At 35.2% G+C, this 16,940-nt stretch overlaps 3 protein-coding genes across 6 annotated transcripts in view; 2 read left to right on the top strand and 1 right to left on the bottom strand.

Moving 5' to 3' along the window:
* The window catches only part of LOC127417593 (disintegrin and metalloproteinase domain-containing protein 19-like), a 61,364-nt gene extending 59,071 nt beyond the window's left edge, over positions 1-2,293 (top strand). For all 4 annotated transcript variants that reach the window (XM_051657625.1, XM_051657626.1, XM_051657624.1 and 1 more), the window contains one exon: positions 929-2,293. In XM_051657625.1, coding sequence (XP_051513585.1) covers positions 929-959 — 31 coding nt within the window. In that variant the 3' untranslated portion in view covers positions 960-2,293. The remainder of the gene's footprint in view (positions 1-928) is intronic.
* A 2,233-nt stretch (positions 2,294-4,526) lies between these two features.
* Positions 4,527-10,084, top strand: LOC127417550 (putative monooxygenase p33MONOX). Its single transcript, XM_051657546.1, has 3 exons — positions 4,527-4,585; positions 7,087-7,235; positions 8,611-10,084. Exons 1-3 carry the CDS (start codon positions 4,527-4,529, stop codon positions 8,811-8,813), a joined length of 411 nt encoding a protein of 136 aa, XP_051513506.1. The 3' UTR covers positions 8,814-10,084.
* A 1,209-nt stretch (positions 10,085-11,293) lies between these two features.
* The window catches only part of LOC127417628 (collagen alpha-1(XXIII) chain-like), a 239,450-nt gene continuing 233,803 nt past the window's right edge, over positions 11,294-16,940 (bottom strand). The window contains exons 29-32 of the mRNA XM_051657677.1: positions 16,729-16,815; positions 16,356-16,424; positions 14,232-14,270; positions 11,294-12,624 (exon numbers count right to left, since the gene is read on the bottom strand). Of these exons, the coding sequence (XP_051513637.1) occupies positions 12,574-12,624; positions 14,232-14,270; positions 16,356-16,424; positions 16,729-16,815 (246 nt within the window). The 3' untranslated portion in view covers positions 11,294-12,573. The remainder of the gene's footprint in view (positions 12,625-14,231; positions 14,271-16,355; positions 16,425-16,728; positions 16,816-16,940) is intronic.

Genomic DNA, 16,940 nt, shown 5'->3' with positions numbered 1-16,940 from the left:
AGTTGTAAAGCTTAAATAATTGTTACACAGTCATTTTATGGTTTGTGGTTTTACGTCATCATGGCAATGAAGTTGTAAAATTGCATATAACTTTACATAAGCAATTTTTCCACACTAAAATCATATTGTTTACGTCTTGTGGCTATACTTTTGAAACAGTGAGTATTTTATCGTTTATGAATTGGCCCCATTTACTTCCATTGTAAATGTCACACTGTAACCAAGACTTTGTTTTTTTAAAGCAAAGGAGGGACGGGTCAAAATTAATTTTTGCGATAATCAACTTAGTGCCACAAATGCTGTTGATTGAGCTTAAATTGTATTGAACCTGGAATATTCCTTTAAACTAATACTCAATTCGGAATAGGATAGGCAACTAGCACACTGAATACTGCAGAGTATGTACTGTACACTCTACTATATACTATACTATACACTACTATTTTTAAGTATGTGAAACAGCATGCAAAATCAAAAATAAACAGTTATAATAAACAAATAAACAAACAGTATTTTACTATACTGTTGTCACTTGACATTGTTTGTACCGTATAATTCAGCAAGTGGCAACCAGTTATAATCTTAAGAAATTAATATGGTTATCTTCCATTAGTGTCCAAGTTTGAGTAAACAATGTCTTTCTGCAGTACAGCCAAATAATGAGAAAAAATGTGGTTCCATCATACAGAAACTTTGTGTACTGCACACCATTTATACAGCATACTACAGAAATAGTGAAAGTATTATGGTTGAATGCTATTCTGAATATTGCCACACACTACAATGAAAGGAAAATCAATACTCAAATGAGTTATTCATAGGCACATTTCTTCAAATAATTACTTGGAAAGTAAGTAGTAATAATAATTAGTTGTTGTTGTATTAAATGATTAATTGGCATTTTGATGTCCACAATTGTGTCATATAGGTTCCAAAGGGAAGTTTATGGAAAGAGCTGATTCTCAGTTTACAAGAATGATCTGCAGCTCTGCACCTTGAAAATGTCCTTAAGAATGACCAAATCAAACTGTCTCACGCAAAGTGATGCCCGCCTTATTGACTTGAAAACAGAATTATGGATACCATGTAACTTCATTTGTTTTCAGGAGGTACAGTTCCACTATTCCTGTGCCAAATATGTTTCATTTGTTATCTCACATCTATGTATTGTATTAAAGAAACCTCAGAGGAAAGATACATAAAACAATTTTTTTTTTTAAAAAACAAGTATGGCATTCTAATCCGATAAGAGCATGAGTCATCTGAAAGATTATCTTGCACCAAGAAAATAAATTGCATGCAGTAGTATCATATTGTAAGTATATTATATAAACAGAGTAAACTGGAAAATGGGAGTCATTTAGAAAAATCTGATATTTAAGACCTGTTTCATTGTCAGAGATTTATCTAGTTAGAAACTAGTTGTCAGGAAATTTAGTTTAGTGCTATGGTACATCTGTGCTCAGGAAACCGGTCTAAAAAGAATCAAGGAGATTGTTTGCATAGCAATAATAGTTTAGAAACTCAGATAAACTGTACAGCACTGGGTTCTTTTTATGTTTAATTATGTGTAGTTGTAAATGATGTTTTAGTTTATACAGTAACAGGTAAAAACAACTTGTCTTAAAGGGTGTTTGCAAAGATGCTGGACATTAAGGAATGGAGGAAAGAGTTCATTTATGGTGCTTTGTTTTTGAATTCTTAAATGAGAGAAATAACTGTTCTCATACCATTTATTAGATAACACTTGATTAAATGTTCTTTTTAATAAGGACATTAACCCAGGGAATGTATTTCAGGTTTAAATCTGTACACATGTAAATGTTTATCTTAAGTTTAGTTCATAGCCTTTTGGGAAGAAATTGAAATGTCTACTTTTGTTTTCTCTAGACGAATAATAATAATCTCTTCTCATGCTTTACGTTTGGGGAACAATATGACCAATGTACTGGATTTCTGACTTTTCATGATGTAGTTAAACTTATTTATTCATAATCTTAAGATTTGAGATGTAATGACACCTTAAATAAATTGATTCATTTTACATGAATGTTATTATGGATCATTGAGACAGTGCTGTATAGTGGATGTACTGTAAAGTTTGCTTGATATTACAGACTACATAGAAAGCAAAAAAAAAAAAAAAAAAGAAACGTCACTGCAGGGTTTTTGTATATATTTGTTGCTTAATTTCAATCTCTGGTATGAATAAAAATGTTGTCCTACGCAAAATGAGCTGTAATGCAGTGCCTTCCATGTCACATCAGAAATATATTTCCATCAGTTAATCTTATTGTTGTGCATTATTATTATTATTGGTGAGTTTTTGCACTGTAAATTGCTCCTGCCACACAGCTCGGCTATTTGCACTCCAATATCCTGGTGGAACGCAAAAATTAAAGACAAAATTCACTATCAAGTGTTGCTTCAATGGTGTAGTGTGTAAAGATGAAGATGTGCTTTTTTAGTGCGGACAGACCCGGGGTCAATTCTGCCTTTTTCCCATCGTGTTTCCTGTCTCCACTCTTAATATTTCCTTTAATACTACTTATAATAATAAATACAAAATAACAAAGTTTGGATTTACAGATTTATAAAACATTCTAAATAATAAATGTCTCAAAGACATCTGCTGAAATTTATTTATTTATTTATTTTTTATTTTTTTTTACATCCACGAGGAAACAGAAATATTGTTTAATTGTTTATTTTTGTGGTTACTATGACTTTACTACAAACTACCATGGTAATACTATGATTACTGTAGTAAAACCTTGGTTAATTTTTGTAAGGAAAGGTTAGGGTTAGGGGTTAATATAGTGTGTCTGTGGGACTCTAAATAAACACAATAAACACTGCAGAGATGCCCCTGTACTGTAGCATCTATCAGGCCTCTGCCAATTATTATTGTTAAATGACAATTTGGAGTGTAAATTGAATTATGGTATGTTTAACAAGTTCAGTGTCTTACCTAAGATGGTTAAGTATGAAGAAATTTAATAAATTATTTAGTCAATTATATCACTCCAAGTTGCACAGAAAGTTGGAATGGTTTTTCCACTTTCTATATTTTTTGTTTTACAGCCTATATGTTTATGCCTTGATTATAGGTGCACTGTAGGCATAATTTTTCTTGTTTGTCATCTTAGACTTACACTCACACCTAGAGGCATGAATACAGCATCACTCAAATGGAAAGGTTTTCAGTTACAGATGCCATTGTAGAAATTCAATGATCACAATCAGTCATGATTAATTGCATTCATGAGTGAAAGTGTCCAATAACAAGACGGTTACTGAAATTAAGCGAGTAGTGTTCGGCTGGTCATGTGACTCTAACATGGCAGCCCCCATGTGCGGACCCTCTCCATGTAGAATAAAACAGCATTGATATGGTTACTGATATGACTAGAGTCTTCATCTGTGAGTGCCCATGATTTTATACACGCTTCAAAATTACAATTAATTTAAAATATATAATGTGAAATAAATAAATACCGAGTGCACCTTTAAAGAAATAGTTCACCCAAAAATGAAAATTCTCTCATTATTTACTCACACTCATGCCATGCCAGATGTGTATGATTTTCTTTATTCTGCAAAACACAAATGAAGATTTTTAGAAGAATATTTCAGCTCTGTTGGTCCTCACAATGCAAGTATATGGTGACTAAAATGCAGAAGGTCCAAAAATCACATAAAGGCAGCATAAAAGTAATCCATACAACTCCAGTGGTTTAATCCATGTCTTCAGAGGTGATATGAAAGGTGTGGGTGAGAAACAGATCAATATTTAATTCCTTTTTTAATATCAATCTCCACCTTTGACCAGCCCTGACCAGTTGATGGCTGAATGTGAAAGTGAAATTGTAGATTTTCAGTTAAAAAGGACTTAAACATTAATCTGATTTTCACCCACACCTGCCATATCGCTTCAGAAGACATGGATTTAACCACTGGAGTCATCTGGATTATTTTAATGTTTCCTTTGTGCTTTTTGGAGCTTCTGCGTTTTAGTCACCATTTACTTGCATTGTATGGACCTACAGAGCTGAAATATTCTTCTAAAAATCTTAATTTGTGTTCTGCATAAGAAAGAAGTTCATGCACATCTGGGATGGCATGAGGGCGAGTAAATGATGAGAAAACTATCCCTTTAATACAATTGCTGTAAAATGTATTAGTGTTCGTATTACTGATCGAGGTGTCTCACAAATTAGTCTAAATTTTGCATCTCGAGTTACTATATTTGTCTGTTACCCTCTCACTATGCCGATCTAATTATAAACAAAGAGGCACTCAAGATAAATTCAAAAGATTGTTGTGTTTTGAGTTTACAGTCAGTCCTGCCGCAGTGGACTTTTATTTTGAAACATGCAACTTCCTGTCCGTCATTTTGGCTGAACGCGTTGTTCTTGTTCTCCTTTGACATCTCTCCGCTGGCGTGAAAAATCCAGTTTAACGACGAATTTTCGGTGTTTTCCCTCTACACTGGAATACCACTAACGAATATTTAATTTAAAAACATGGAGCAAATGGAAGATCCCGCTGGATCGGACAACAAACGAGCTATAGCGCGGAAAAGGTGAGTTTTGTGTTGTAAACAAGGGCTGGTTTACTAGTGTTGAGCCACGAGGACTTGGATTTAACACAGTGTATGATTTAAAAGCTTAAAGGTCTAAATTAACGTCACTAAATTGTATTATTGTGTCACTATCAGCTGTTTGAAATGACGCATGAACTGGCCTTGGCTGTGAGAGGCGTTAGATAACGTAAATCCACTGCAGTTGTGTTTTGATCTAAGTAGGACGGGTACTTAATGATTATCGGCTATATTTTCTTTTGAAGTTCTTAGTTATATAACATTTGAGGTCTCTAGTTCTACTATCAACTGTTATGGGTATGTTAATGTTAAGATTATCCTGGAGTTTGCTTGATGCTTGTGGTGGAAGTTTAGGTTCACAGTTTGATCTTTTTTTGAAGACCCTCATGACTTGTTTGATTTTGTAGTTATGAGCTCTGGATAAACTGTTTTGTTGTTATTTATGGCCGTGTGTCTAAAGACTATGTTATATATTTAATTGGGAGAGTATTGCACTTTTTATGACGCAGCTGGTTATTTATTACTGTTGTTTGTTTTCTTATTGTAGTAGTTGAAGATGCCGAGCGAGGACTTCAGAGAGGACTTTGTCACTCCCCTCATATCTTAACATCAGTCACAGGTGAAAGTATAGACTCACAGCAACATTTCGTGGGCATGTTGATATATAGACTGTTTTTATGTTTTCTGGTGTAGTTTGGGTTACATGTGTAAACTGTCGATTTATACAGTTGAAGTCAGAAGTTTACATACACTTAGGTTGAAGTCATTAAATCTCATTTTTTAACCACTCCACAGATTTCATGTTAGCAAACTATAGTTTTGCCAAGTCGTTTAGGACATCTGCTTTGTGCATGACACGAGTAATTTTTCCAACAATTGTTTACAGAGAGATTGTTTCACTTTTAATTGACTATATCACAATTCCAGTGGGTCAGAAGTTTACATAAGTTAACTGTGTCTTTAAGCAGCTTGGAAAATTCCAGAAAAAATGTCAAGCCTTTAGACAATTAGCCTCTGATAGGCTAATTGGAGTCAATTGGAGGTGTACCTATTGATGTATTTTAAGGCCTACCTTCAAACTCCGTGCCTCTTTGCTTGACATCATGGGAAAATCAAAAGAAATCAGCCAAGATCTCAGAAAAAAAAATTGTGGACCTCCACAAGTCTGGTTTATCCTTGGGTGCAATTTCCAAACACTTGAAGGTACCACGTTCATCTGTACAAGCAATAGTATGCAAGTATAAACACCATGGGACCACTCAGCCATCATACCGCTCAGGAAGGAGACACATTCAGTCTCCTAGAGAGGAGCATATTTTGGTGCGAAAAAGTGCAATTCAATCCCAGAACAACAGCAAAGGACCTTGTGAAGATGCTGGAAGAAACAGGTAGACAAGTATCTATATCCACAGCAAAACGAGTCCTTTATTGACATAACCGGAAAGGCTCCTCAGCAAGGAAGAAGCCACTGCTCCAAAACCGCCATAAAAAAGCCAGACTACAGTTTGCAAGTGCACATGGGGACAAAGATCTTACTTTTTGGAGAAATGTCCTCGGGTCTAATGAAACAAAAATTGAACTGTTTGGCCATAATGACCAACGTTATGTTTGGAGGAAAAAGGGTGAGGCTTGCAAGCCGAAGAACACCATCCCAACTGTGAAGCATGGGGGTGGCAGCATCATGTTGTGGGGTGCTTTGCTGCAGGAGGGACTGGTGCACTTCACAAAATAGATGGCATCATGAGGAAGGAAACTTATATGGATATATTGAAGCAAAATCTCAAGACATCATCCAGGAAGTTAAAGCTCGGTCGCAAATGGGTCTTCCAAACGGACAATGACCCCAAGCATACCTCCAAAGTTGTGGCAAAATGGCTTAAGGACAACAAAGTCAAGGTATTGGAGTGGCCAACACAAAGCCCTGACCTCAGTCCGACAGAAGACTTGTGGGCAGAACTGAAAAAGCATGTGCGAGCAAGGAGGCCTACAAACCTGACTCAGTTACTCCAGTTCTGTCTGGAGGAATGGGCCAAAATTCCAGCAACTTATTGTGAGAAGCTTATGGAAGGATACCCAAAACATTTGACCCAAGTTAAACAATTTAAAATCAATGCTACCAAATACTAACAAAGTGTATGTAAACTTCTGACCCACTGGGAATGTGATGAAAGAAAGAAAAGCTGAAATAAATCTTTCTCTCTACTATTATTCTGACATTTCTCATTCTTAAAATAAATTAGTAACTGACCTAATACAGGGAATGTTTTCAACGGTTTAATGTCAGGAATTGAGAAATAATGAGTTTAAATGTATTTGGCTATGCTGTATGTAAACTTCTGACTTCAACTGCATGTATGGACTTTGAACAGTGAAAATGAGTCACAATTAAGAATATGAAGAATTGAGGAAGAAATGTACTGATAATTTTCATCCCTCTTTTTAAACAGGAGTTGGTTCAGCCAGGGTCCTGACCTCTGATACTCCCAGTCTAAGATCAGCAGTGTCATCACAAGTGTTTCAATGGGTGGTAATGAAGGAGGTGGACAGGGAGGTGAACGGTGGAATCTCTTCAGGGTGCGCCCCATCGTGCAGAAATCCCCCACTGACCCGGGATCAGAGACTAACACACCTGGCAAGAACCTGTTGTACATTTTGAAGCTCTAAGTCAAACTGTTGATCTACTGATGGAAATGTTCATTGACCAAGGGTTTGTTAGAGATGCATCGTGACGATAATCAAACGGTTCTAATTAAAATGTACTGTTGACAATTAATGACCAGCGATTCTGGACAGTGTTGATGTAGGGCTTCTGCTTTGCATCGTAAAGCCTTAACTTGCATCTGTGGATGCAGCAGCAAATGCTGTTAATTTTGCAATATATTAACAATGCACCAACACTGTTTTATTTATGTATTTAAAAAGAAAGGAGCTCAGGATTTCAGGACTGTGTTTTCATGTTGTTTAAAAGTACACTCAGTACATTTTTGCTCGTGTCATCTTGGACAAAAGTTTTCAGTTACAGATGCCATTATAGAAATTCACTATTTACAGTCAGCCATGATTCATTTAATCCAAGAGTAAAGTGTCCAAAAACAAGACGGTTACTGAGATTAAGCCAGTAGAATTTAGCTGGTCATGTGATTCTAAAATGGCTGCCCCATGAGGGCGCCCCTGCCCCATGTAGAATAAAACAGCTTTTATAAGGTTACTGATATGACTAGAGTCCTCATCTCATGTGAGCGCTCATGATTTTATACATGTTTCAAAATTACAGTTAATTTCATTAGGAGTAAAACTTTTTTAATTGGGAAAAAATTACTGAGTGCACCTATAATCTTGCATATTAGATATATCAATCTTTAATTATGTTTAAAGTGTAGAGCAGTTTAGATATGTTTCAAAATATTCAGTTATTTGGTTAAAGTTTGGTTTGTTACAGTCTGATACATGTTTTTGTCATTTTGTACATTGTCGTCAACTGAAAAGTTATTTTTGTCGATTAAAATTATATGCCATTTAGTCAGAGTAAAATGGAAGAAAATTAACAAAAGTGTCATGATGAAATATTGTCTAGTTTAAAAGTACATTTTCATCAAAAGACAAAAATTATGACAAATGAAAAAAAAAAACTGCAAATTATCACTGCTGTTATATATAGTGAGCAGCTATATGAAAAAATTCTAGTTGACTTTTGAATTGATTTTTACCATCAAATTGTTCAGTCTGTATAGCTGATGAAATTCCTGTGGCATTATGGGATGTTGAAAGGAAATGAAATTTTAGACAAGTCTCATATTTATCTTAATGTGCTCTTATATTGAACTTGTGACACTGGAAAATTAGTGCTGTAGTCAGTTGTTGAGTGCTGCTGCACTGAACTATTTTGAAGTATTTCTCTGATTTTCCAGAATGCTTTGATCAAATTATGAGGATGCATTTTTTTAGAAAGTAAATAGGGTCAAGTTTAATGTTCTTCTTGTTTCTTTTTGCTGTTTCCATGACTACAGGGGGATTCACGCTGCAGTCGTACTTTGGAGTTCAGAAGTCTAAAACCATGGATGCCGTGAAGGCTCAAGTTAACGTCATGGTTGAAGATCCCGCCAACTTCCAATCCACCAAGATGGAGATGAGTGGCGAAGAGGGCAAGAAAACATCCTGTCACAGACTGAGACATCGAGATATGAACATTCTCACTCCCTCTGGCTTCTGATCCCACAATTCTTGAGCTCTCTTAAGCTTCCTCGACTTTTGCATTCCACAGACACGCATTACTGCACAAATTGACGCATACATTTCATTTGCCATTTAAACTTATATGGTCTCTTACAAAACACACACTTTTTCTTTCTTCCCTACCTTAAAATTAGGTGAGAGACGTACAATCTCTTACATTAGTGCCAAACACCCTAGATAGTTATTTTATTTACTTTTTTTTTTTTGTGCATTTTTCCCCAAGTATGAGATTTACCACATATTTGAAAAGGTGTTTTTTTTTTTTTTTTTAGATTTTCACCATTGCTGTGTCAGTGCTTTTGATTGCTGTAGTTCAAATTCACAGATGTAAAAAGTGACGACAAAATGATCGAAATATGCATATTACCAGTAAGCTTCTGGATTTTGTTTTTGTTTTGTATAGGTGTGAAATGCAGCATTAATGAGTGCATCCTCTGCTATGAATTTTGTGGAATATTTTAAAAAGCTTACTGAACAAAAGTATGTTTCAACAGTATTTATCATTAGACTGATAGACTCCAACAAAGACAACAGCACATTTTAAGTACATCAATCAAACATTAAAACATTGTGTAGTATATAACACTGTTCTTGTTTGCAAAGCTGTTCAATGCCACAACAGAACATGCAACCTAACATAGTCAGGTATCCATCTGAGTTGAAACTTGTGTAAGTGCTGTTTTTGTAACTTGACTGTTTACTTTTTTCAGTGTTCTAATTTATTTGTCCTGTTAATTCAAGATAACATGAGATTGATGTGGTATTGTATGTCCTGTGTGCAGTCCCTCCCTGTGTGCAATAAGCTACAGCATTGTTTGTATTGGCATGCTGAAAGCACCTCATTCGTATTGCCGGGTGTGACCCTTCAGCACGAAAGTCTTTTCTATAGGTTTTGTTTTTTTGTTTTTTCATTGTTGGACACAAAAGCGAAATTTTATAAAAGGTTCTCTGTACATGCTGAAACGTGATTCCTTTTTTATACTTTTGTAGTTGAAAATGCTTTCCCTTTAAGATAATCCACTTCCTGTTAAACTTGACCTGTTGTAGTTTCTTTTTTCTTTTTTTAGTGCTGGACTCTCAACTTTTAATTTATCTATTCAGTCATTCATTGGCTTTTGCATTTCAGGCCAAACTTTTAAACACAACTCGTGTTTTATTGCAACCATGTATTATTACTCGGTTCATATTTTTACGTTTGGATTATTTGATTTCTAATAAAAGCACAATGAACGACTTTGGTTGTTCTGTTTTGTTTATGAAAGAAAGACGCCACACTTTTGCAGTTCCAATATTTCCTGTAATGTCATGAAAAGACTATTTCTGAGCTAATGATAAATCACCTATTTGTTTACCTAAGCATTTGAAATAACCTACATTATCTTGCAAAAATGGATGAATGCCAGTGCCAAACAACAATAGCTTATATTTGACTAGCTGTAATGCTTTATTTAGCTTTAAAATAATTGGGTAGTTTGTGCTCTGGATGCTGACTGGTCAATAAAACCTGCCAATTGTACTAAAATATGCAATTTATTATGACACAAAATGTCTGTTCACCAAGCTACTATATTACTGCGCAGTGCCCATAGAGACCAACAATTAACCTTTCATATACATATACATGTCAGGGACTGCATCTTCTATATTCTAATATACAACAGTTAGTTCTGATCCTTGAATCTGATTGGACGAGAGATGTTCCAAGAGTGCTTATGTCTCAGAACATCAGCACTCGGACATGTTCTGTGTTTTTTTTTTTTTAAATGTACTTGTTCATTGAACTGTTGTATATAAGCAATATCACACTCACAATCGTGCTATATGGCCCTAAATCAGCACTGCTGTGATTACCTGTGGTCGAATCACAGCAGTGCTGAGGTAGGGCCATATCACACAATTATTCTACACAATTTATTACAAAAAATAACACGAGTCATTTATTTTTTGCTTAAATGTTTTTAAGAATGGCTAAGGTAGCCACAATTGATTATTATGTCTGGGTTTGCTTGGCTGCTGATCTGTGCGCAATTCAGTGTGACAAAAAGCAATGCAGTGTTCAGTTACATAAGACATAACTCAGAAAAAGTAGATCATTCCTAGACAATCGACACAATTGTGAAAATAGCTGAACTACTGTCACACTACTGTACAACGTAGGCTAATTAACACTTCCCAACACTGATACGGGTTCACAGCTCAACCCGGCTCATTGGGATGCCCCAGATTTAGCCCCAGGTTAAGTGCCTGGCTAAAGGTATGATGGTGAACTTGTGTTCTCCAGTTCAGGCTCTTCCGAGGAAAGACAAGTTTGGTTAACTTGTAACAAACTTTCATTTCTATTTTATAACACATATTTTAGGAAGCATATGAATGAATGAATGTAATAGCTGTCAGGCAGTAGCTAAGGATGCTATTATTTATCCCATATCAACTATTAAATACAAAGACTGATTCAGCAGCAAAATCGTTTAATATCTTCATATTACAACATTCTTTGCGTTTTAAAACACTGTAAATAAAATGAAAAACAAAAGTTACACAGTAAAATGTTTTGGTAATTTCACGCCATTCTGTTTTGTTTCTAAAATGTTTCAATTATGTTATTGGTCAATCAAGATGCTTTTTACAGTTATTTAAATCAAAGCTTCTCAAAACACATAGTCTGTCAAATAATGCTCATAAAAATCCAAACCTAGTATCTGCGTAGTAATATAAGTATTTAAGAACTTTACACAAATTCATCACTGGTTAATTGTAATGTCATGAAAATAATTGGTTATGGTTAAATTATCATTTTATATATATATATATATATATAAATGCTTATGTACAGGGTTCCCACACATTTTCACCAATGACTTATAAACAAAATTGCTCCTTTAACACTTTCTATGCTTTCATGCTATAAAAGATAAGAGAGCAATACCTTCTTAAATGTAAAAACAGCTTCAAAAACTTCAAAACTGTTCACAAAAACGTCTTCAGTTATCACCATCTTCAAAAGGCAATCAGTACATACCATAAATTACTATGAACAAATCATATGGAATATGTATAAGGGATTGTAACGGCAGGTAGTCACAGTTAACATATATCTCATTCAAAGTTTCACAACAAATATGCACTAACAAAATATAGCAAAATGTAGATGCAGTAGTATTAAAGAAATGAAAAATAAACAGATACAATATAACACACTTCTCTTGCTCACTATTATGCCGCACTGTTTTAAAATGGACGTAGAATCTCCTTTTACTGTCAATGATTATATTCCATTGCAATAACATAGAAATGCTTGCACTCCAAAAGTTGGTCTTTGGGCGTCAGTTCCTGATGCTTTCGATGTATTTTTATGTTAATCGGCCAAAAAAAAAAAAAAAAAAAAAAAAACTAAATAAACCAAACATTTAACAGTAACAGAGAAATAAATCATAGTAAATTACTGTTCAATAGTATTTCCAAAATAATGATCTGTCCTGTATCATTCCATGTCAGAGCTTCCCATGTTGCTGTTGCTGAGCAACTGCATCCATGAAGCCAATCCCTGATCTCACAACCTCTCCAAGAGCTCGTCTCAGTAAAGTTCATCCATGAAAAGAATACTGACCAAACTGAGGGCTGTTCGCACCCTCATACGACCTACACACTGAGGACAGTCAATATTAACTGATATTATTGAGATGCTGTCTTTTGAGGGACCATTAAGTCATTTAAACTCCTTGTGTTCTTGGAGACCATCAAGACTGGGAGAGATGCTTCCTCTTGAGTTTCTGAAGCATCCCTTGTTCCTTTAAAAACAAACAGGGATGTGATGCAAAACTCCCACCAATGTAATGCAGCATTTGAGTGGGTCAGTCCAGCATGCCCATGCAACAGTCCGTGAGCACTTTACAGGCAGCTTAGCTTATAGTGAAGAATACTGTCATCTTTTCCTCCTTGAATTGTTTGATAAAAAAATATTTTTATTTGGATTGTTTAACCCAAGTGGATACAAAAAAAGGCAGCATCCACTATTTGGTCCAAAGATTCATCAGAAAAAAAAAAAAAAAAGGTTTATGAAAAAATAACACTGATGAGTCTTCATCAAAGTCTCCCGGCTTTATAAAATGTAAAAATATTAAAAAAGAGAAAGCTGTTTGAAATTGCCACATATATCACATCAATATGTACAGACGTCATGCCTCAGGTTACACATCACTGCAAAAAAACAACAACTGATGTTAGAGAAAACCAAAGCCAAACAATCTAACATCTTAATAACTGAGCGTGTTTACATGCACAATCTTACATCTTATTATGCTTAATAAGCCGACATTGTTTAAAGGAGTCATGACATGTCTTTTTTATTATTTTAATATGTTATTTGACATGCACTTATAATAGTGACATAATAGTGACATTTTTTTCACACACACACAAAACAATTATATTATATATAATATAAATATATATGATAAAAATATATCATATATTTGTAAACACATGATCATTTTCCACCCTCATTCTGATCCTCTGTCAGAAACACTCTGTTTTGGTGCTGCTTCTCCTTTAAGACTTGACAGCCACTGTTCTGATTGGCTCTCTGCTCGACTGATCTGCTCTCTCATTGCCAACTCACTGATTGCTGCTATTGGGTGGGGCTACAGAAGTACCGATATAAATTAGGCTTTTATGTGTTTTGGTGGAGGTGGTCAGATGCAAATGTCTACCGCAGTGTGACATCACAATGTGGAGGAAGTAGAAAACAAGTCGTTTTGGCAGCTTGGTTTCAACAAATGCTCTTTTTGCAGTGAGGAGGAAGTTTTGAGTTCTGAAACTTACAGTATGTTTTTATAGTAAAATGAACTATTATAGTATGTTAAAAGATCAAGGAAAATTGTATTCCTTATGTCATGACCCCTTTAAGGTCATGTAGAGGCCGATTTTCTTTCATCAGGGTAAGGTCATAAACGGTTGAAGTCAATCGGCACACATAGATTTTTGCCCATTAACCTGATTTCACTCTGCATGTAAACACCTTCACCGGCATTCTTACCAGCTAATCTAATGTGTGCAAGTGTCATGTGCATGCCTGCATACATTTTGAAGTCACAACCAGAGTATAATCAATCATTTCAAATCTCATGTAAATGCCTTAAACTTATTTATTGATTAGTCTTTTTTTTTTTTTTTAATATACAAGATGATTTTTGGTAGTTATCAATGTATTGTGCATGTAAACGCATTTAATGAGACTTTAAATCAGCTTCAAATTAACTTCAAAAGTACACTTACAGTGATGCAGATTTGTAGTCAGTTATTTTCAGATGGACAGTTATTAATGTTAAAGCCGTGCACATGAACTGTACAGACACTGTTATTGAAGTATCACAAATAAATATAATAGTTAACTGACCTTGTGCCAGCAGCCTGGTATTGGAAGCCCATCTGGACCCTTTTGAACAAAAAAATAAATTAAAAAGATGTAAGAGCCAGGAATCCATTTTCAATGTACTGCAAGTTATTATGTAATTTATTATAAACCTCATGTAAATAAAATTTCATGCAACATTATATAAATAGTAACTTACAATTCACAAATTATTTTACAAGCATAAACAGCACACAAAATACTAAACAATCTTTGTGTCTAAGCCAGTTGTGCATGCATTGTTAACAAAACTGGTCTCATAGAATCACATTACTATACCTGCATTTTTGCTAAATGATTTTACTTGACTCTATGTACGTATCTCGGCAGTTTCCTGGTGAAATGAACACTGGAGGTGCTACAACAGCAATGACTTTTATTCCCGTTTATGGAAATAACGAGTAAAACAGCAGATTATCAGTTAATAAATACGTACTTATCGCCCTGTTCCTCACACAATGCTATCTTATGACATCTAAACACTTTTCCTATAGCGCATGACTTGTAAGACAAAAAAAATAAATAAATGACATTTACAAGGTTGTTGAAGTGTAATTAAATTGCATGGTAGCTCAACTGATTGCACTTGTGATGCAAAGGACCGGGAGTACGAGTCCTGAAGAGCACACCTGTCGACATGTGAGCTGAAAGTGTCATAGAAGCACCACAAAATGACGTGGTTTCTTCAGCAATTGCGTTTTTAATCTCACATTTGCTTTTATGACACTATCGGTTAGGTTTAAAGTTTAGGGTAGTGATGTCGGTTTTGTTGATTTAAAACTCAATAGAGCATTAACCTTAAAAACCTCATCTGTTTGGGGGAACATTTAAATCGCTTAAGCACCCCACAGTGGACATTTCACCTCAGAACTGCTGCGATACGTGTAATGAACAATGTAATATCATTTTACAATAATATTGCCACAGTCAAGTAATTTTCATGGCATCAGGCTGATTTTTAATCAACTAAATTCCTACTAACAATAAGTATACATAAACCTAAAACACAAACACAGCAAAGGATCACAACACCAGATAAAACTAGATTTTTACAATTTCTAAAGAAAATGTGCTGGTGCTTGTTCATGCAGAACTTGCCACAATGATGCTAGGGTGTTCTGGTTCAAAAAGATCAATGTCTAATAGTCTATAGGATTTTTCCACTTGTTTTATCATCTGCCAAAAATCACAAGTCTTATCACTTAGAAAAGTAAAAGCACAGCTCTCCTCAACAAGCCACATGTTTTAAAGTGTCATCCGTGTACACATCATCTGAAAACCCCTAACCCTAATTATGAGCAATAGTAACAGTAATGCTTATCAAGAACCATTAACAGAATATTGAAAAGATCTTCATAACTTAAAATGAATCATGTATCTAAATTATCTTTACAATCTTTGATAAATAACCTCAGAGGCATTTTGTTAACATGCTGCTGTATCTACAGTACTGTGCAAAAGTTTTAGGCACTTGTGAAAAATGTTGCATAGTGAGGATGTCTTCAAAAATAATGACATAAATAGTTTTCATTGATCACTTAATGTCATACAAAGTCCAGTAAACATAAAAAAGCTAAATCAATATTCTGTGTGACCACCTTTGCCTTTAAAACAGCATCAATTCTCCTAGGTACAACTGGACACAGTTTTTCTTGGTTGTTGGCAGATAGGATGTTCCAAGCTTCTTGGAGAATTCACCACAGTTCTTCTATCTGTTTAGGCTGTCTCAATTGCTTCTGTCTCTTTATGTAATCTCAGACTGACATGATGTTCAGTGGGGGGGCTCTGTGGGGGCCATGACATCTGTTGCAGGGCTCCCTGTTCTTCTATTCTAATCTTTTCTATTTGCAAAAGTAATGTTTGGGAGTCTAACATTTATATTTCCTATTGACACACTAAAGCTGAAGATATAAATAACCATCTTAAGACAAATGCTTTTGTGAAGCATTTTATGTGCCTAAGACTTTTGCACAGTACTGTATGTAAGTGACAGACAAAGAACAGTTAATAAAGCAGTAGAAAAGGAAAGACAGGAAGGCTGAGAAAACTGCAGGCATCAGTGCAATAAACAGTGCAGATAGAGAGAGAAAGCAGGCACATATACTGTACCAGCGGGCAGGGGGCCTCAGGTGCCAAATGCCCCATTCCCACTGCCTCTCTTTTACATCCATCAGAGCCCTGCCAGCAAGATATACAATATATACACTCATAATGACTAAAAACAAACAACAGACACATACATACTGGAGGGACCAATTAAAGTGAAACTGAAAAAGAATAGCAGCCTATAGAAACAAACAGAAGACAAAGTGAGAAAATGTGGAAAAGGGAAAAGTTGTCTGTGAAATGTCTGTGTTCCCAGATGGGTCAGCTTTGTTGTTCGTGACGAAATTATCCGGGATGTTTTTTCACCTGGTTTTCAGCAGTATGACTCTGAAACACATCAACAAATATAAACCGCTCAAAAGTAGTTTGCACGCACCACGGGACAGGGCTGGTCCAGACCGGGGGGTCCCTGTTCTCCTTTCTTTCCCTTGAGTCCTCTCTTTCCAACAGGGCCGCGATCTCCCTGTGAAAAGGATGAACCGTGCTAATTCAAATATTTCATGTTACACTAGTTCAGACATATAGTGTTGTTATACTGTTTAGGTGCCTATTACTGCTTTATTGCACATTTATGCAGATGTAATAAAA

Source organism: Myxocyprinus asiaticus, chromosome 27 (genome assembly GCF_019703515.2).
Source record: "Myxocyprinus asiaticus isolate MX2 ecotype Aquarium Trade chromosome 27, UBuf_Myxa_2, whole genome shotgun sequence".
Classification (NCBI taxonomy): domain Eukaryota; kingdom Metazoa; phylum Chordata; class Actinopteri; order Cypriniformes; family Catostomidae; genus Myxocyprinus; species Myxocyprinus asiaticus.
Note: the sequence above shows the minus strand (reverse complement) of the source record. Positions and strands in the feature narration are given on the sequence as shown.